The sequence below is a fragment of the Notothenia coriiceps genome, unplaced genomic scaffold, assembly GCF_000735185.1.
Source record: "Notothenia coriiceps isolate Sejong01 unplaced genomic scaffold, NC01 NC01_scaffold00023412, whole genome shotgun sequence".
Classification (NCBI taxonomy): Eukaryota; Metazoa; Chordata; class Actinopteri; order Perciformes; family Nototheniidae; genus Notothenia; species Notothenia coriiceps.
In genome coordinates, this window is record NW_011356113.1 from 27,045 (window position 1) to 47,890 (window position 20,846).

The 20,846-nt window shown below is 40.7% G+C and overlaps 1 protein-coding gene across 1 annotated transcript; it reads left to right on the forward strand.

The window, feature by feature from the left end:
- Positions 1–695: 695 nt before the first annotated feature.
- On the forward strand, positions 696–16,720 carry LOC104954493 (neuropilin and tolloid-like protein 2). The gene is made up of 8 exons (XM_010781607.1): positions 696–1,189; positions 6,224–6,280; positions 6,530–6,673; positions 9,136–9,384; positions 10,171–10,218; positions 10,687–10,814; positions 16,021–16,249; positions 16,647–16,720. The coding sequence occupies exons 1-8, from the start codon at positions 1,180–1,182 to the stop codon at positions 16,718–16,720; spliced, it is 939 nt and encodes a 312-aa protein (XP_010779909.1). The 5' UTR covers positions 696–1,179.
- Positions 16,721–20,846: the final 4,126 nt, after the last annotated feature.

The window sequence follows — 20,846 nt, forward strand, 5'->3', positions numbered from 1 at the left end:
GGACAAATACAGTGAGAGTGAAAGGAACGAGGAGGTGGTGCACGCTACAGGCTGTGTGAAGCTGTACAGAGAGAGATAGATTAAAACCGGAAACAAGCTGTTTCAGCTTCAAAAACAAAAGCATGGAAATAAAAAAAGTAGAAAAACATTTTGCTGAGAGTTTTAGACGTCTAATTTAATGCAATGCATGATTTGGACACTGCTAGAACACCGCTAAAGACAAAGGTTTTAAGGATTTTATAGATGCTGATTTATTACAGGCTGCCAGTAAATCAGAATTGTCCAATTGCTTGTGATCTGCAAAGGCTTTTTATTCCATGTACATTATCTGAGACCTTAATTCGTCAATGCTAAACACGAGCTAGGAAGTTTGGTAGCAATAACTGGCCAAAATAAATCTGTACTAATAATGCACATTTCTTCATTTGCAACCTGACCATTGTTCCCTTTTATATAAACCATTCATATTTCAATTATACATCCCCCAATAATAAGCCCATGACGTAAATCAAAATGGTGTTGTTGTGTGAGATTCCTTTGAATAATTGCAATCTCTCTTAACTCAATGTTTAAATGTTTTAGTTCGCCAGTGCCGTTTTATCTTTGAAAGGCATGACCGGAAATTGAGTCTGTGTTGCTTCTACTTTGACGATGCTCGTGACAAGCCACTCATTGATTTAAGCAGCGCCCACGGCTTAAATGAGCCTCGCTCAGGATCGTTTCTTAGTTCAGACACGGACGGAGAGCAGACAGAGACAGTCTCTTCTCCTCCCCTTCTTCCTCCTCCGTACTCTTCCTCATCTTTCTTCTGTGTCTCTCCATCCATATGCGTCTTTTGGATACGTCTAGAGCGCGTCAGTCCGCCTGGATCAGTCCATTTTCCCTCCACATGTCCTCTCCACTATAGTCCCACTGGACGCTGTTTTTAAGGTGATGATGATGCCTGGCTAAAAGGCTCGCAGCAGTCTTCGTCCTCCAGCCAAACGCAGCGGGAGCGCCGCCTGAAGAAGAGCTTGGTGCTACTGCCTTCCTCTCTTGGAGCGATCTGCGTAAATGGATTTATGTTTGTCGAAGAAAAGTTGGATTTTGTAAAGAGCCCCGTGGACACGTAACATGGACAGATTCGGAGTGCGTTTGTAGAATCGGTGCTTTTGTGTTGGAATCACACCGGGAGAGGAGATGCACAGAGGTGAGTTGGAGCCGAGAGAATCCGACATGCGCGTCCTGGTCCAGGGTGCGCGTTGGGCAGGAATATTCCACAGTTAATTATAAACTATAATTGAATGTACTTGTTTTTTGTTTTGTTTTTCACCACAAGAGATGGTTTGTTTTTAGGATTTCAACCATGCAATTAGAGTGGCATGAAATAATAAAATATTGAATATCGATTAGTTTAATCTATCGTAAAAAAGAGACCGCTAATGCAATAGATACCTTGGGAAACATTGCATCTCTCTTTGCTATATCTTTATTTCTCTGTATTTGATGTGTCTTTTATATCAACTTGCCATCTTGTGACTTGTGTTTCAATCTTGCTGTGTTATTGCCCACATAACTGATTGCAATTGCCACAAACCTAAGTGCTATTCAAGATCCAGCATGTTGGTGCCTCACACATTTCTACGATTCAGCAGAAGCCAGCCAGGTTCTTCTGAGTTTGGTCGGTTTGAACCGCCTAGATCGACGTTAATGTGAAAATAAACTGAACTACTGTAACATCAAATGGTTCCTTTAACATATCATGATTCCACAGTTGCTTTTGAGAATTTCATCAAATTAAAAAGGATACGTTATTGTAATGTAAGGCTCCTATATGCTGGACCAGTTGAGCGTAATGTAATAATGGAGCAGAACCAGTGCAGCCAGTTTGAGGCTCTGAGGTGTGCCTCTGCCGGGCTACGTGAGTGCAATGCGATTCTGATTTATGATAACGCACAGAAAAAGGGCCAATCTATTTGAAACCCATCAGGGAGCATTAAGTGTTTCCTAGCGGACACTTTGACCGTCTACATTTATCTCACTGACATAAAAACATGTTGTCCATCACACTATTCTACCCCCAAAAAGTGGTCACAGACAGAAGCACGTTTGCAGGTTTTGGTTTTAAAAAGGTGCCAATTCTTTCTTTAAGAATAGTTGTTATAGTTAATCAAACCAAGCGCGTTGGTTTGTTCTGATATTTATTTCACAAGAATACATTTATCTCACTGACATAGTTTGTCATGTGTATAAAATTGATATCAGATGCTAGGGTGGACTGGCTGGTTGCAATACTTTTTTAATTCCTCTCATCTACTCGGAGACTATCTAGAACCATCAATTTGTTATATACTTACATATGTTCTCTAATTAGCCATTCCATTTAAATATGATGTTGTCTAAAATATAGGAAAGGAGCAAAGTCAGATGTTGCAACAGACCCTGAGACAGTTGCAATACACATCATGGACTGTTGAAACGTGTAAAATAGGCCTACTTCTAAATACACTATTCATCCTCTGCTGCGATCTGCGCCATAAAGTGCCACTATTTCAAAGTGTTTTAGTTAAGTGTCTGATTTTCCACATTTTAGTTTTTTTAAACTGCACTTTCATGTTTGGAATGTTCTAGAACTTTTTACGTTGCTTTTATTGTTGGTAAAACTAACACATTTTCATCGCAAATGACAAACGAGGCAAACAAGATCAAATAGCTAGTTTTCAATAGTTATATTTACAGTACAACAATCAGCATAGTTTATTTAAAAGACAATGGAGACCAGTGATTAACACAGGTTATTGATCTGACACAATGAAGCAAGAGGATTATACTTTTCCTCTTAGCATTGCTTTGGTATGGCTCTACTCTTTACTGACTGGTTACATAAATTATAAGCTTATTGGTTATGCAAAACATAATGAGGGTCTCACTCTTATCATCATGAAACATTTTGAAACAGTGACATTTTGTGGCCCTTTTGGCTCTCTCCATACCTCCGACTCCCGCCACTGCCTCGCGCCATCAACAACTGAGACGCTCAGCGTCAGTGAAGCTTCTTGAATCTTTGTTGCTAGCCGTTTTTTACCGGTAGCTAGCCATTAAAGTAAACAGGTAGGCTAGCCGTAAAAGTAAACAAGTAGGCTACATTATGTTAATTGTATGTTCGTAGGCAGTTCACCACCACATGTAGAAATCAGAAGTTGTATCCTAGAGAGGCTATAATTAGCTCCTAAGCGACCACAGGCACATAGCCTGTCACCTGTCATTCCACAATGGCGTCATTCTTAGCTCTTAGCTTTACTCTAGCCCCATTATTATGTAGCCTGTTTGTAGGAGTTAGCCTTTTCATGGAGGCCACACTTTCTAATTTGGACAGGATACAACAGAACCCCACATTATCAGGAATTTAATATCCCAATCCCTCCTCCGTCCGTCCTGTGTTACAGAAGGCTGGTGGCCTATGTGTTGCTTTATTTTTCAAGTCCTTGTCACATGTAAAAGTAGAAGATTATCACCGGATTTTGGCTTTGTTTTTAAGCAAAATTAAATACCATGACCCAGAATAGCAGGGCAGTTTTTCTTTTTCAAAATGAGCAGAGGCCAGATAAAAACGTCGTTTTTGTTGACTTTTAATGTGAGGAATATTTGTTTTAAGGACTTTACTTAACTTCCGGAGGCAGGACAGCAGATAGAAAGAGTTATGCCTGTTGGATGACCTGTATAGTAAACCACTTCATCATCTAATGTTATACATACACACTTTCAAAAGAGGGTTTGTGTTGAAGTAACTCTGTTTAGCTTGTAATTTATTTAGAATATTACAAAAGCTGTTACCAAACCTACATAAATTATGCAACTTTTGCCTAATAATTTATTTTAAATATTTATGCTTGATGATACACATTCCTACCTCTGTAGCTCCAGGCATGTTTTTGTACAATAACTGTTCAACAAAACTGTTGTTTATTATTAACCCATATCATTTGAAATGATCAAAGATACCTAGTTTTTTTTTCGAGGGCTACATCATACAGCGTCCCTGCTATCTACACAATTTAATGAGTTTATTATAATCTGGAAAAAATCCTCAGTAAGAGCCCAGAGCACATCTCTGTTTTACGCTTCTTGAGTGAGTTTGGGTGGTCTGCTCTCTAAATATTGTGCCTGTGGTAGTTTAAACTCCCACGTACGATACACCAAGATAATGGAAATAGAACTAATGAGGAAGCCGTAGCCTGGGGGCTATGTGTGTGCGTTTCAAAACGAGTCCATTCAAACATGCATTTGCTCGGTAGTATTCAACACCTATGTTAACCATGCATTCCTCTTCGTTAGACCCCCCGCTCTTACTCTATCTTTCCTGCTCTCTCGATCCCTCTCTCCTCCACCCTTCTTCCCTGGGTGCCATTATGCAACATACCACGCTCACGCTTGCTCCGTAATTCGATGTGAGCGGGCCAACCTATTATGAACTCAAAGGGGATCAGGTCTACGGTAGTTTATCAGAGCGAGGCAGCGTCCGGAGCTGTAACATGCCCCCCCCCCCTTTCAGTGCAGATATCGCTGTAATACAACATATTTAACCTATTGTCTTTAGCCGTGCTCAGCCCAAATGACTGCTGTAAACGTTGGAGCCTGTAATCCTGTGATTATGCTAATGTTGCTGCTGCCTAGAGGCTACAGATTAATAGATTGATGGTTTAAAACTATCTTGCTGCTGCTCATATTTTTACTGGTAGTATTATCGATATCCAATTCCACTGCAGAGCTACTCTACTACTTCTAATGCCGTCGCTTCTTTCATTATTCCATCTATGTGCCTCTAGTGCGACCATATTACTTATACGACAAATACTTTAACATTGCTGCTGAATTAAACTAAGGTACCCTAGACTAAACACATGCATTAAGTTAGAAAAACATCTAAAAAAACCACATCAGGTGTTTTACTTTATTAACTTTGAGGGTTTCCGTCTGTAGATTTCTACTAAATTCATAAAAAGTTTGTACTTGGTTGTAGTTAATGCCTCATTTGCATATTTCACCATACAATACATGTCTTTAAAGGCTATTTTCTCCAAATGTTTTTTTTATTATAATCTAAAACAAAAAACCTACACTGTAAACGTTCTAGTTTCATTGCTATCCAAAGTAAATACAGTGCCTTTAATCAGATAGTATTTCTAAAAACCTGCTGTAAATGGTTCTGTTTTTGATAGTGATAAACAGAGATATCCTAAATGCATTCCCAAAAGAAAACAATGATAACAATTCATGAATTATCGTCCAAGAAGAACATACTGTCTGGTGTCACCTCGAGCAAAATATGCTGAATATCACTGTTGACATTGGACACATAAAAAGCAGTTGTGGAAATCCAAATGTGTTACTTGAGTAAAAGTACTAATAATACCACACTGTAAAAATACTTAATTTCAAGGATAGGTACTGAATTGAGAATGGTACTTAAGTAAAAGTTAGGAAAATTAGGACAATTAACCTGAAGTATTCAAAGTAAACATACTCATTGCAGAAAAAACTCTTGCTTTACATATTTGAATAGCAAATCTTGACATTTAAGAAGCTGGAACTGGAAAATATTTATGAGCAAAAAACGTATTATTACTTAATTTTCTGTTAAACCACTCATGGTTTTAATATATGTTGGGTGGTTTAATCTATACCAAATATTTATATTAAAAAATGTTTCCTAAGTATTGGGTTTCAAAATCTGAAGTACAAGTACCTCAAATGTGTACTTAAGTACAGTACTTGGGTAAATATAGTTAGTTACTTTCTACCACTGATAAAAAGCATGTAATACATGCAGGTGTATGACAACCTACCTCACATGTTAACATCTTCTAGGCTATCTTTTGCAGTCTTGTAGCTCCATCATTTTTAAGAGGGTTCATCACTAACAGTCTCTGAAAATGTCCATCTTGTATTGGCAATATGATTATATCCTAGTATTAAAAACACATGCCTTCATATGATTATATTCCCACAGCCATCCTCCTCCTTTCTCAGCAACACATGTTTTAATTAAATCAGGGATTTACTCGAAATGTGTATTGATTTATATTTGCTCCAGTCCTTATTCATCAAGGTCAGGTTGCATCAATATTGCAGCTGTTCACACGTGTTGAAAGGATGTATCTTCTTTCTGATGTTGAACACAAGGACATAAATGCATTATTAGGTCACCTGTGGCTTATTTGTTGTATCTTTTTTTTTTTAACAGCGTGGATACTCTTCTTTCTGATAGAAGAGGGTTTTGCTCTGGCACAGCGAACTAAAGGTAAGCTCAAATTCTCTTCTCTTGCAAAAATGCTGTTATGAAAGTAAGCAGTGTAAAGCAGGAGTATTATTTCTATTCGCATCACAGGACAAAATGGTTTATTCTGTTCTGCCTTTTCCCCGTCTTTATTCCCTGCCTGTTTTTTCCTCCTTCTCACGCCAACCCTCTTCCCACTCTCCCTGCCTTCCAATCATTCGCTCATTGATCCCCTGACTCAATAACCCATCTGTGCGTCTGTTCTGCTTCAAGATCTCCCAAGCGACCATGGCGCCCAGACCCCCAACCAGAACGACTGCGGCACGTGGGTCCGCAACATCAACGGTGGGGTGTTCACGTCGCCAAACTACCCCACGACGTACCCACCCAACAAGGAGTGCGTTTACATCCTGGAAGGTAAAACACACGGCTCATTTTCATCTTCACTTCCTGCTCGATGCAGCTGTTTCCCGCCTCTCAGCCTTACTGCCTCCTTCAGTGAATGTCGTTAGTCTGACTGACATCGTTTTATATAACCTCGCCCCTATTCCATCTTCTGTTCCTTCGCTGGTGGACAATCAGCTTGACATTTTTCGAATGAGTTTGTTTCACCCCACAGATATAATCTCTCTGAAAATGATGGAGAGTGGCGCTGCATTGTGGGTAGCCCCCTGACTTTTGGCCTAATCAGAGTAGTGCTGCATTTATCCCCATTGGCAGTGTGTGCCAGAAAACTCTGCTATTGAATAAAAAAAGATGAACATCTGTTACACAACTGAGCTTTGGTTGCGTATCGCTGGAGCGTCCTTGTCAATGCTTTCCAGAAACATCCCATCCATCAGTAATTTAGTGGCCTGCCACACGGGAGACATAATGGAATCATTAACGGCTATAGGAGATGAGGTCGGGGGTTTTGGCTGATGTGTTTTCACACGAAATTGATGAACTGTTTGTCCATGAAGTTGATGTATAGCCTTTAATGAGATGTGTGTGCTACTCCTCTGGCTGTGGTGTGGAGTAGATTAACACATGGCTCGAGGGCTCCCCCTGTGGATAAATCAAGCCTACACCTATTGTTGACGAATAAACCTTCATCCCAGGCAGCCTACTGGTGTGTGCAAAAGAACACCACAGTGGGTCTGCACGTGACAGATGGAACCTATCATTTGGTCTTGAATGGCCTTACTCATATCCTTATCCGAGCTCCACTGTTGAGCTTATAATTCTGTTGTAGAGATGCTAACGTTTGGCACAAGTGCTAATCAGAAAGCTTTGTAGTCATAATGCGTGGTTAGTAAGACTCACCAATTATGTCAATGCATCGAGTGATTATCAAGCTGTGTGTGTGTGTGTGTGTGTGTGTGTGTGTGTGTGTGTGTGTGTGTGTGTGTGTGTGTGTGTGTGTGTGTGTGTGTGTGTGTGTGTGTGTGTGTGTGTGTGGTGTGTGTGTGTGTGTGTGTGTGGTGTGTGTGTGCTGTGTGGTGTGTGTGTGTGTGTTGTGTGTGTGTGTGTGTGCTGTGTGTGTGTGTGTGTGGTGTGTGTGTGTGTTGGTGTGTGTGTGTTACACAGAGAAGGAGGCTCAACACACCAGGGAAGTGGAACACACAGGAAGTGAAGGCACACAGCTTGCTCAACTGAAGCAGGAAGGGAAGGCTCAATTCAAAGAAGAGAACCAGAGACACAATCTCAGCAAGCACACTGCAGCGTACGCATGGTAGACCGCCCTTGACATCGCTCTCATTTTTGCCAATAGTCGTGGCATTTCAGCTTCTCCTGCCACAGATGATTCACAGCCCCCCCCCCCTCATCCTTACGTCTTTATTTAGTATGATTCATATCCAACGCAGGCCATGATTTCCCTCGCTTTAAACACTTCCTGTGAGCTCTGTCCATTGCAGTATGGGAGATATGCTGTGGATTTGTATGACGAGTGACTTTGAACAGTTCATGCTGTGGTTGCCATGTCTCGTTGATTCACCGACCTGAGAGATAAGCACTGCTGGCATCATCACGGCCCCTGTCTCTGTTTGTGTAGTGCTTCTGTAAGTGTGGGTGTGTGTATCTGGTGTGCATGCAACTGGTGTGTGCAATCCCTATATCGTTGGATATGGACCCTTTGAGTGTTACTTCTATGCTATCCGTAAAAGGATACAATAACGCAATTAACAATTACATGTTTCATTCCACTACCTGGAANATAAATCCTTATATGCTCCCGGCAACACACTGAACGTCAACTTTGCCTCCTTATTACACTCACCCCTACTTTAGTGGGAACGATGAGTCTGCGTCTTTGATGCACACAGGAATAAACGCAGATCATCCTCTGGCTGCAGCCTTGACCGGCACTTGCTTTTGATCAAAGTAAATTTGGAAAACCCGCACTCACACAGGTAGGTGGAGCCGTGAAGGGAATGAGCACTTTTACAGCCTTTTTGGCGAGTTGGGGGAACTCGGTCTCCACAGACAGCCAAAAGTGTGCAAGTGTCACATTACTCGTCTTTTTCTCGTAATTTTTTTTCTCACGCTGCGCCTCCCCTGAAGCTCTCTGGCGCCCCCCAGGGAGGCGTGCCTCACACTTTGAAAACCGCTGCTCTAACAGATAGATCAAATCAGTAATGTTACAAATTACTGGTTTGAGAGGGGCTTTACTTTCCTTCACGTCACTCTTGGCGAACTTCTGAAAAGTCAGTTGAGGGTTACGTAACAGCTCAAGTGTTCAACTTCAAAGTCCATATGAACTCATATTTGCCTCTTCATGCTTTTGATACTATCCAGATTGTTCTTTCTCCTGCAAAATACAAAATTAAATTTGTATTCCGGTAATGGATTTACCCCTATTGTTACCTTTCTTTTCCCCACTCCCTCGTTCCCCAAAGCTCTCCCCAGACAAAGGATCCAGCTGGCTTTTGATAAGAATTACTACATCGAGCCATCTTTCGAGTGCCGCTTCGACCACATCGAAATCCGGGATGGGCCATTTGGGTTCTCGCCCCTCATTGATCGCCTGTGTGGGGGAAAGAACCCGGGACTGGTCACATCGACGGGACGCTTCATGTGGATCAAGTTCACTAGCGACGAGGAGCTGGAAGGACTCGGATTCCGGATTAAATACACCTTCATCGCAGGTAGAGTCACTTAAACTGTGTCTCTGAAGGGGATGTTGTTGCACAGTACACTAAACTACATTTATTTGACAACCCACTTTTCAGATTGACATTTCACATTAAAAAAAACATGTGATAAACATTTAACTAAAGATTAAACCAGTGCAATAACTGTTTGAGAAATAAAATGGAAATATTAACCAATATATTTCTAAAAGTTAAGAAAGAAAGTCTTAGACATGAATAATTACCAGATCTTTGTTTTTGTCTATACAGTAAAATTCTGCTTGATGGAAGAATGACCACAATATAATAATGTGACATATAAACACATCAAATGATAAATCAGATATGGAGGGCATTTCTTCTGAAATTAGTACTTTTACTTTATATGCTGTAATTACATTTGCTGATAAAACTTTGACCTGAGTGATCCAATCTCTACCAGTCATGTGACACCCTTCTTCCCTGAAACATATTTTCTCTTGCTGAATACCAGTAAAGATGATTTAGCATGGGCTAGCTAGACATCCACAGGTTGCTAACGGGCCCTCCAACATCATAGCCTTCTTTCTTTACTCTTCTTGCTTTACAGCAGGCACACGTTCCACATCAGAGCCTTCTGAATCCAAAACCCAATATGCCTGAAATCAATGTCTCCCATCAGGCGACCGATATTAACTTCAGAGAGACCCCCTTCTGCGTTATCTGGCCCGCCTTAATGGGATCTTATCTTGTGTTCTCTGCTTACCAATTTCTGCTGTGCGGATTGAGACTAATGTGCCTCCCAAATCTTACCATTTTTAGACCCTGATTTCCATCTGCACGTGGGCGGACTGCTAAACCCCATCCCAGGTAAGCTCTTCAGAATTTGCGTTCGATCCTTTTTGAAGAGCTCCTCTGTGCTCAGAAGCTTACCGGAGGCAATCTCTGCGTCTGACATGAATGCTGAACGCCCAAATGTACCTTGACAAGCACACAATTGTAAATGAATTGAACGCATGTACATACACACACATTTAAACACATGAAGGAACACACTGTTTCTTTTTTCCTCACTGTCTCTCTTACCTTTGTTCCTCTGTCTTCTTATTGTCTTTGTCCTAATCCGCTGTGCTCACTTCAATTCCACCTTAAATCTTCTTTAAATAAAACCCTTTATCTGTCTCCCTGCCTCCTCTTCCCATCGAACCCTTTTCTTTTTGCTCTTCCTCCTCTCTTTCTCCACTTTTTATTCTATCTTCTCATGTGCCCCTATTTGACCTTTCCTGTCTTCTCCTTCGTCTTTCCTCCCCCCTCCACATTTCCTCTGTCTCTGTACAGACTGTCAGTTTGAAATTGGTGGATGGGATGGGATTATTCGCTCCAGTCAGGTGGAGGAGGAGGAGAAAGTGAAGCCTGGTGACGCTCTGGACTGTATCTGGACCATCAGGGCTCCTCCTCAGTCCAAGGTCAGTACAAAGGGAACACATTAGTTCTCATTGCTTCTATTTGATCCCTTAACCTATTGTTGGTTCTTTCCAAACTCTCCATTTTAACATAGTTTGTATGCAAATGTTCAGGTTCATATTTGGTTTTATTTGTGTCTTTACTGGGACATGTCTCCATGCTTTAATGTTCAAAAAGCTCTTTATTTGTATCATACTGCCTGTGCTGCACCACCTCTTTTCCCCCTCTGTCTGAAACCAGAGCCCAGTCTGCTCTGATTGGTTGACTGGCAGGCTCTAATGTGATTGGTCAACCACTAAAAGATGTCCCGTCCCTTAGCCAATCGTGTGTGTGTGTGTGTGTGTGTGTGTGTGTGTGTGTGTGTGTGTGTGTGTGTGTGTGTGTGTGTGTGTGTGTGTGTGTGTGTGTGTGTGTGTGTGTGTGTGTGTGTGTGTGTGTGTGTGTGTGTGTGTGTTAGTCACACTCGATTTCGCCGATTTTCTTGTTGCCCCAGCTGGTCGACACATCTTTTAGCAGAAAAAAAGGCTACATTAATGTATTAAATCAATGTTAATCCATGCGTATGGATGGGGAATTAATGGACGTGCCGTTGTGCGATTGCGTTGCCAGGTAACGCAAAAATTGATGTACTTATATGATTCTGTTTTCTTCAAGTTTGTATCTTGTTGGTCGAACGCACTTATTGTAAGTCGCTTTGGATAAAAGCGTCAGCTAAATGTAATGTAATAATTTACAAACTCTTCAACTACAACCCTAATTATATTTAAAAACATTTTAGAAAGCCTCACGAAATACTTTAATGTAAATTTAAATTTAAATGTGAAGGTATGTGTGTAATGTGGTGATTGACATTATCAACCCACGGATCTATGGGTTGGGGTATTGTTCCGCACGGACATTTTAGTTAACCGGACTTCCTGTTGATGTGAAATCCGAAAACATTTTTTAAAAATAAAATAATACTTTATTCCGAGTTTGCTTGCTTTTTTCTTTGGAGGTCATCACATAACGGCATTGTAATACACGGTTCGGCTGCATTAAATATTACATATCTGACGTAGTTCGCTATTTATAGAGCCCTGATGAGAAGACTTCTAGACAAACAGGAACAACTGCCGACGAAACTGAATATGTGACGTGGATCATAAATATATCAATTAAACAAAATCTTAAATATCTCTTCACAATATAAGTCTCCTTGCAGTATCAATACTAATTTGGCTTTTATACTTGATCCAATCGGTATATTGGTATATTTACACCATAACGGCGCACAGCTGATAGAAAGGGACATCTGGTGGTTAAAGCACATTATTGAAATGTATTATTTTTATTATTAGATATTAATAGGAGACACAGACAGACCAACTAATAAGGCTTTATTTAAATATTAAAGAATAATTTAGGTTAAGGTCTTATTTTGAATAAGAAAAAAGCTTTGGGGGTATAAATATTAAGCCTGACAAAGTACTAATATATTGCTTTCCTGCAATGTTAACTACTGTATGTTTAAGCACTTACTTTAACTGATATTATACACATGTATTATACTCTTATAAGATGTATGTAGATAGTATAAGAAATGTGCAGAATACAACTGATTAATGGTGGAGGTATAAACATATTGATAGATGTCTTGTAATCCACTGTTGAGGAACCGCGGACCCAAGTTTTTCATCTCCGACCTCGTCAGGTATTGAACATTCAATACATAAAGAACACAGAATTATTAAATATAAAACACAGAATTTCTGTGATTATACTAAATTATTTACAAATAAACACCACTGCATATGTACAACTTTTACACATGCTGATGTAACGCAAATGTTTCCAACTTGGTATCAATAAAGTACATCTTATCTTAAGATGATCGATGGCTACTGCCATATTTGCAAAATTTGCCTCTGAATCTTGACAAGTGCATGTTTAAGGCTTATTAATTAACAACAGGAGGGGTCACAGACATAAAACCAGCTGTTAAATAAAGCTCTTCTGACCTTCGCTGTTATGTGGGTATATAATAATGCTACCCATTATGGGCACAAGCCATTTTCACCCATTTATTAATTATATGTTTTAAATTTGAGTGTTTCCTATACCCTAATGTACACAGTTTAATACTGGCAACTTCTTATTATGGGTAATACGAAAACGTCTTTTAAAACAAAAATTCCCAGTAGAGACGTGCCATAGAACATGTTGCGAAACACACAATAGCCATCATGTGTAGTTCTGGGGACGGGGTGGACCCGTTCAAATCCAGTTTTGGACAGTCTGCCGTGGTTCCATCCCATTTCAAAGTGTTGTTCGACGCTCGGCGTAACCCTCGGCGCACACTCAAACATCCAATCACAGAGCTTGAGGACTATCACTGGGTTTGTCAAGCGAAGCGGAGAGAATACTTACTTACGGGTGTAAAATTCTCTAAAGCAACTACTATGAGCTGCTCCGACCCTCGGTCCTGACGGACTCCAACTTGTGTTTATTAATCAAACAAATAAATAAGCAATAGGATAATTATGTGTTATTGTTGAGTAAATAACAGTGTGTGGTTTAGAAAAGAATACAAAATTAGAAGGAAAAAACGATGAAACAATACAGATTTCAGTATTCTGAGCCCCTATTCTGAAGCATGCCGTCTATCCTAGGAAAGATATGAACAGTCATCCAAAATAAGAAATCTGATGAGAAATAGTTGAAGGCTTGTAAACAGAGATAAATTAGGGGTGATGTTCTGAATGTAAAAAAGAACCACTCAGAAAATCTAAATAGCAGGGTAGTAAGCTTTTAGTATCAACATAAAATCTCCCTTTATACTGTTTTGTCTTGTGTACTGTCACAGCAAAGGTGATGTCAGTGCATGTTTCTGTGAAGAATTCCAGTAACAATGAATGTGTTTGTTAGGGGTTTTCCTGAATGACATATTTTGTAGGAATATAAATAGCATATAGTTGTGTTCTCGTTGAGAAAATATATTCTGGTGGTCATGTCTGTACTGTGGATGTAATTTAATACACAATGGGTAGTGCTAATACACAGAGAGGTTGACACATTTATAAAATACAGCCCTGAAGATGTATTAACAAATCAAGAGTGAAAGCCCGGTAATGTGTGCTCTCATAGGTTCTGATATTTATGAGTGGATATCCTAAACGCCACTGAAGTTCCAAACATACCCTGCCTAGCCTTGATTCAATGCCGCTCTGCTTCCACCTCACGGCTAAATGAGTCATCAGCACGCTCCTGTGCTTCCGCCTCGCCATCAACACACACATTCATGCACATCACATTAAGTATAAAACAGCAGCTGACACAAACCGTCACAAATTACATAATATACTGTCACATTGGGTATTGTTAGCAATTACACAGTATACACTCATATGTTTAAAAAGTCATATGCATACACACGTAAACATTCATGCATGAAGCTCTGCCTATATCTCTCTCACACACACATTATCTTGTCATTTCACTGGTCAGACATGTGCAGTGAGAGGCAGCAGTGAAGAGGGTCTGAATTTAGCTACAGCCTTGAGTCGCCGCGCCAGATATTAGCTCGACCAAGCAGAAGGAGCAAAGCAGCAGACTCAGCAGCAGCAGCAGAGCAGCCTCTTATGCTGCGTGGTTACAGGTGCCTGTGGGCTGAATGTGCTGAAGTTTAATCTAAAGTTTTCAACCTGCGGCCAAATTCTCATCACGTAATTACCGCTGAGTTAGTCAAACAATTCAAAGACATTATTTTCTCATTACTTGGCAGGATGAGATTCAACACTTAGGTGCCAACGCTGCTGTGAGGACAGGTGGCTGGACAAAACACAGGCTGTTTAGGCAAATTTAACAGAGCTTCGAATCACAGTAGGAAAAGAACAGCTGTAAAAGAAGAGTCAATATCAACATTTCATGGCTTTCTGGGACACAACAGATCAGAGTAGGGATATGAGGAAAACATATGACGACGTTGGAAATTATAATAAAGATATTACTTGCAATAAACAATGCAGTGTTGTAGTCAAGTCACCAATTCACAAGTCCAAGTCACTCTGGAGTCACCACTCTTCGAGTCCGAGTCCAAGTCATCGTAAGCGAGAATTCACGAGTCCAAGTCATCGTGCGTGAGAATTCACGAGTCCGAGTCGCGTCAATCATGCGCGAGACGGAGTTGAGTCATGAGTCCCAAAAATCGGCACTCGAGTCCTCCATCTCTGAAACAATGCAATATTATACTGCCTTTCGGCTGCTTTCAGTATAGAGTGGTGCAGGAATGAGTTCCAAACCCTGGAAATGAGTTTAAGCATTTCCGGGCTCCCTCTTCTCAAAATCAATGATCTTTTCAAATGATTGTAATAATGTCTGTGGTAACCACAAGAATTTCCCCTTTTGTTCTTTGACATAAAATATGTCAGTGAATACCAAATTGTTGAAAGTCTGAAAAACAGCGGTTCCTAACAAATCGCCAAATGAGACTGCTAAATGTCAAAACTCCGAGCATTAGCCACGTATGTGATCGTTTAGACCTTAATGTATGCAACATTCCAAACCCTAATGGAAATATCACATTGCTTCAAAAAAAACATATGATTGTGTAGAAAAATCACAATAATTATTATACTTAACAAGCGATATGAAGAGTTCTCAACTCTGACTTTCTGCTACTGTCAGTACACGTCTTAAATACAACAGTTTCTCCAAGTGAGCACATAGAGCTTGCTCAGTCCCTGCGGCTTTCTCTAAATTGAGACACATCCCAGAGAAAAGAGGAGACTGAGGTAGACGTAACAGACCACGACAGATATTTTTAGACTGACTTTTCTCAGGAGCCAGTTATTAGTGTATAAATTAAGCATGCTTGCATCACAAGTTATAAAAGATGTAAATTATTTGATTTTAGTGTCCATCAATACATCTGTGGTCGGTCTTATTTGTGGTTTACCCTGTCCCTATCCAAGCATGCTCTAGTGAAGACAGGCAGATCGCCAATTTATCAAAGGGGTTCTACTCTGATCTTTTCCTTTCTATTCATTACTGGTGCCTGGATGTTTTAAATCTATTTGCTTTCCTGATTTAATGCAGTGCCATATTTCCCATGTATTTGCCTTCATTAAGAGTGCAGTTGCTGAATGTCATCAGACAGCTGTGCCATTTATCTAAGTCTTACCGGGAGTTATGCCCTTCATTTAATTTGCTCCTCCTGTCTGTTTGCAGATCTACCTGCGCTTCATGGAGTACCAGATGGAACACTCCAATGAGTGCAAGAAGAACTTTGTGGCTGTGTACGATGGCAGCAGCGCCATCGAAAACCTCAAGGCCAAGTTCTGCAGCACCGTGGCCAACGATGTGATGCTAGATAACGGAGTGGGAGTCGTGCGAATGTGGGCTGACGAGACGAGCAGACTGAGCCGATTCCGCATGCTCTTCACCTCATTCGTTGACCGTGAGTACAACATACCTCAGCATTGGCCGTACTGGCAATATATTTTCTATTCACACACTTTAAATGTTAAACGCTTTTTGCTATTACTTAGAAGTTCATTGCCTTCTCTTTGTGGCTCTCGAATAAGTGGTGCAGGGATGACTTATTTTTGTAGGCTGACCCCGGTAGAAAGCGTCGCAAATTGTCCATCAATGAAAGCCAATGGGATTGTTCCTTTGGATTTTGGAATATTGTAGAAAAAAGATCTGAGTCACACCAAAGTTAAAGCACATTTTGTTCAGCAGGGTATTTTCCACACCAACACCGCTATGCTAAAGGCAGCTAATGTTCGGCATGATGACGTTTAGTATAGTCTCATTTAGCCTCTAGATATTTACTGACGTATTTCATGTCCTAGATCAAAACAGGAACATCTCCAAATCTAAAACCATTGACCGAAGACAAGGGAACCTGGAAGTGCGCAAAAGCTAACTCAGTTCCATGTATAGGTCTCATTCCTGCACCACAGCTATCTCTTCACTTATTACAACAGGGTGGGCTTCATTACTATGGGATTAGTTTTGTATCATAAAAATAAAGCAACACTTTCTCAGAATAAAGCAAAACTAGGAGTTTAAAAGAAAAAAAACTGAGTCAAGCAAAATAATAATTGTTTTAACATAGGTTTTTTTTTGCAGCTCTTGTTTCTTCTTTCTCAATGATCAGACTTTTGCTCTCGCTGCAGCTCTTCTCATTTACGCTCCCTCATTTTTTGTTTTCAATTTTGACACAAACGTCCCAGGTGGGCGGGACTTTCAGGGGTGTGTCCCCATTGGCTACTCAGTTTTTGAGTGACAGCCCACTACATCACAGATCATACAGTGCAACTCATGCAGCAAACTCCGGAGTCCACTCGTCCACGTTAGTGTTGGTGTCTCCTGGGGAGTTTCATGAACGTATCGGACTTATCTTATTGCTGTGCATTATACTTGTGTTGTGTAGTTTAGACTTTATTCCAACTTTAAATATTTTAATACCTGAACACACTGCTGCTGTTAAATAATTTCCCAATTTGGGATTGATAAAATGTCTGTCTATTTATTTTATAGATTAAAAAAACACATCTATGTATTTTCAAGCTAAAGGTGATACACACTGTATTTTTTCAAAGACATGTTGCATTTCAAAAGCATATATTGCTATGTTTAGGACAAACAATTAAAGACTGCTTTAATTTAACGAATTCTAATAAGTGGCAGATTTGCTTTATTAAACAGACCAGGCCTATGTTGCATACCAACACAATTAGGAACATGCTCACATCTTACTACACTGAACAGCAATATAAATGCAACACTTTTGTTTTTGCTCCCATTTTTCATGAGATGAACTGAAAGATCTAAAACATTTTCTATATACACAAAATAACAATTTCTCTCAAATATTGTTCACAAATCTNGGAGAACTGAATATGTGCCGTGGATCATAATATATCGCAATCAAACACAAAATCTTCAGATTTCTCTTCAACAATATACTTCCTGCGCAGTATCACTACTGAATTCGGCTGACTTTATATTAATCCAATCGGTATATTAGCACCATAGACGGTGCCAGCTGATAGAAAGGGACACCGGGATGGTTAAAAGCACGTATTCTGAAATGGATTATGTATTATTATCCATTATTAATAGGAACACAGACAGACAAACTAAATAGGCTTTATTTAAACAGTTAAAAAAAATACTTTAGGGGTTACAGGGGTCTTATTTTCATAAGAAAAAGCTTTGGGGGTATAAATATAAGCCTGGAACAAAAAGTACTAAATTAATTGCTTTCCAAGTAAATTTTTAGAAAAAGTATTGATTAAGGTTTAAGAGTAAAATGATAAGAATAGAATGTTTAAATATATATTGAATTTAACAATGTCAACCTCTGGTTATGGGATATCCGGAACCCATTGGGTGAAAGGAAAGGCGGGAAAAGGATTACGCCACAGCCCATTGGGGAAGAGAGAGCCAAATGAGATATATAGAGATGTGAAGGAGCTTTGTGGGGTCCCTCTTCTTCACAGCCCGCCTTTGGAAGAGGTAGGAGCCAAATGAGATCTATAGAGGATGAGGAGCTTTGGTGGGGGTCTTCTTCAACGGCGGCATTTGATAATGCTCTTTTCTAATCTCCCCACCTGAACAATATTCTGCTTGTTAGACCCTCCAGGAAAAACGTGATTCTGCGATCGCAGAATTTACCGGCATAATCAGCAAAATGGCCGCCAGATTTTTAAAAAATGCCGCATATTTACAAAAAGGCGGCATAATCCGATTTTTCCACACAAATTGAGAAAAAAAAAGTTAAACTCGCCTTTGACCGTCCATCCACTCGCCCGCCATCACAGAATGTAAACAACAACTGTATAGATGTGAACGTGTGACTTAGGAAAACACCAAGGATGAAAAAAATCTAATCCATCCTCATTTACCCGACCGAACATTTCTACTAAAGACGCTGGGCCAAAAAAGTGGGGGGAACTATTCTGACCCCTCGTGCAACTGTAATTTGGAAGCATAAGAGCAAAATCGACGGGTACGACCCTTTTTAATTCATTCAAAATTCCGAAAATGCCTTTTCCTGTCCTGGCTGCCTGCGACAAAGCACAATCGAACTCAGAGCTCAACCTCCAAAAACTAGGCTCAAGAAACGAAAGTGAAGTGCATAACAAAAGAATCTTCCGGAAGGCGCCGGATAACGAACGAGTAATAAAAAATAGAAATGGGCCCGGAGAAGTGTTGTGTTGCGGTGTGTGTGTGTGTTGTGGTTGTGTCGGCTGTGTGTGTGGTGTGTGTTGTATTTAAACATGCCAAATTATTTTATCCAATAAATAAACCATTGAATGTGTTTAATTGAAAGGAAAGGGTTTTTAATACGTTGTGGCCAAGTTTGCTGTAGAAGGAAAATAAGACACTCAAATATTAAAATTGTATTCTTCCCCCCGCACATTTAGCATATCTTCGCAACTTTTCGCATATTCTCGCAACTTCCCAAATTTCCACCCGATTAAAATCCACATAAAAGCCCGCTAATTTAATCGCATAATCAAGGATTTTTTGCCCGCGTTTTTCCTGGAGGGTCCTAGCTTGACACTACGCGCTTTTTTTAATTAAAGTATCCCATTTGAATCTTCTCAGAGACTCCATTTAGTCTCATTTTTAAAGCTTCTCTCCTGGACGCGAGAATAACGAACATAGTTAACACTATACAGTGTCCTGTCTCGCCACACAGGAACCTGGCGATTGTGCAGAACTCTGAAGTACTCCGCCCCACTCACTGTATCCAACTTCGTGGAATATGGGAGGGAGCGGACCTTATCATTGAATCTGACTCTTAAAAATCTGGTGCCGTCTGCGATTTCCGTGCCCGGCCACACACTTTTTTTTTAATGGCTGAGATGGGCTCAACCCCCCCCCACTCCTCAAGTCTCTTTAGTATCACCCTATCAGGTATATATATCGGCAGCTTTAGGAACAAGACCACACACTTTTTTTTGTATGTCTTTTTAGTAAATCCATCATTGAGACTGCGCTCCCTCCGTCCACAATCACCTCCACAGTTAGTTCCACACCGTACCCCTCTCTCTCCTTCTTTGCTTCCTCCTCTCCCGTTTTCTTGTTTTGTCCTTGTTCTTTATCTTCGTCGGTACACTTTCGTGGTTCGTTATCATTCTTTCCGTCCGTTTTGTAACTCGCTTTTCCGTTGATCCATGATCCGTGTCGCACAGGGGCGGACTGGGAGTAAAAATCAGCCAGGGACTCTTGACCGGCCCACTTCGGTACCGCAAATAAATTGTCAACGCAGGGGGGGCTATTGACTTATCCGACCGGCCCACATCGCCAGACCAGCCTTCTTCAGTGCCGGCCCATCGTTCCCGATGGCCAGTCCGCCACTGGTGTCGCAGTAGTCCTGTCCATTCCAGGTGTAGTTGCCGTTAAATCTATCGAGGCAAAAAAACACAGTACAGGGGAAGCCCCCCCAGACAGGCAAAAAGCGTTTGGGGGGGGGGGGCGGGGGGGACTACGTTAAAAAAAATGAAACTTTCAAAAAAACAACGAAGATACACGTGGAACCAAACACCTTCTACTCTCACCTATGTTAACCTCTTTGCCTCCGTAAAGACTGCCACTCAATTGAGCCCTAAATTAACCGACCCTGTGCCTGCTCTTCCCTCTATCCCCTCAATAATGCCAGTACCTCTGCTCGCCCTCCGCACTGCCCCCACAGTGGGAAGCTGCTCGTTTAATACAGGGTGAGAAGTGTATTTACTCACATTATTTGAGTGGGACATATCGGCAAACCAACTTATTTATTAGCCATTATTTCTCCGAAGATGCTTATGTCACAACACCCATTACGAAGTTTGTCCCAGTCGCCTCCTTGCAACCTTGTGAATACCAGAAATTGTTTCCCTCTGCCATCCCGCAGGACCCTGCATCCGGAGGGGACACCGGCCCGCTGCTGGTGCGCGGTGGCAGTGGAGCGACTACCCCGCGGAACCAAACATTCTAAATGCAAATGATTTTGTAATAAAGTTAGTGATTTATTTTCTAAAATGAGATTATTCTTT

Bases quoted from the DNA above. Each gene is read 5' to 3' on its own strand.
- LOC104954493 (XM_010781607.1), top strand. The intron at 6,674-9,135 runs GTAAAACACACG...CGTTCCCCAAAG, and splicing joins GTGCGTTTACATCCTGGAAG to CTCTCCCCAGACAAAGGATC. The intron at 10,219-10,686 runs GTAAGCTCTTCA...GTCTCTGTACAG, and splicing joins ACTGCTAAACCCCATCCCAG to ACTGTCAGTTTGAAATTGGT.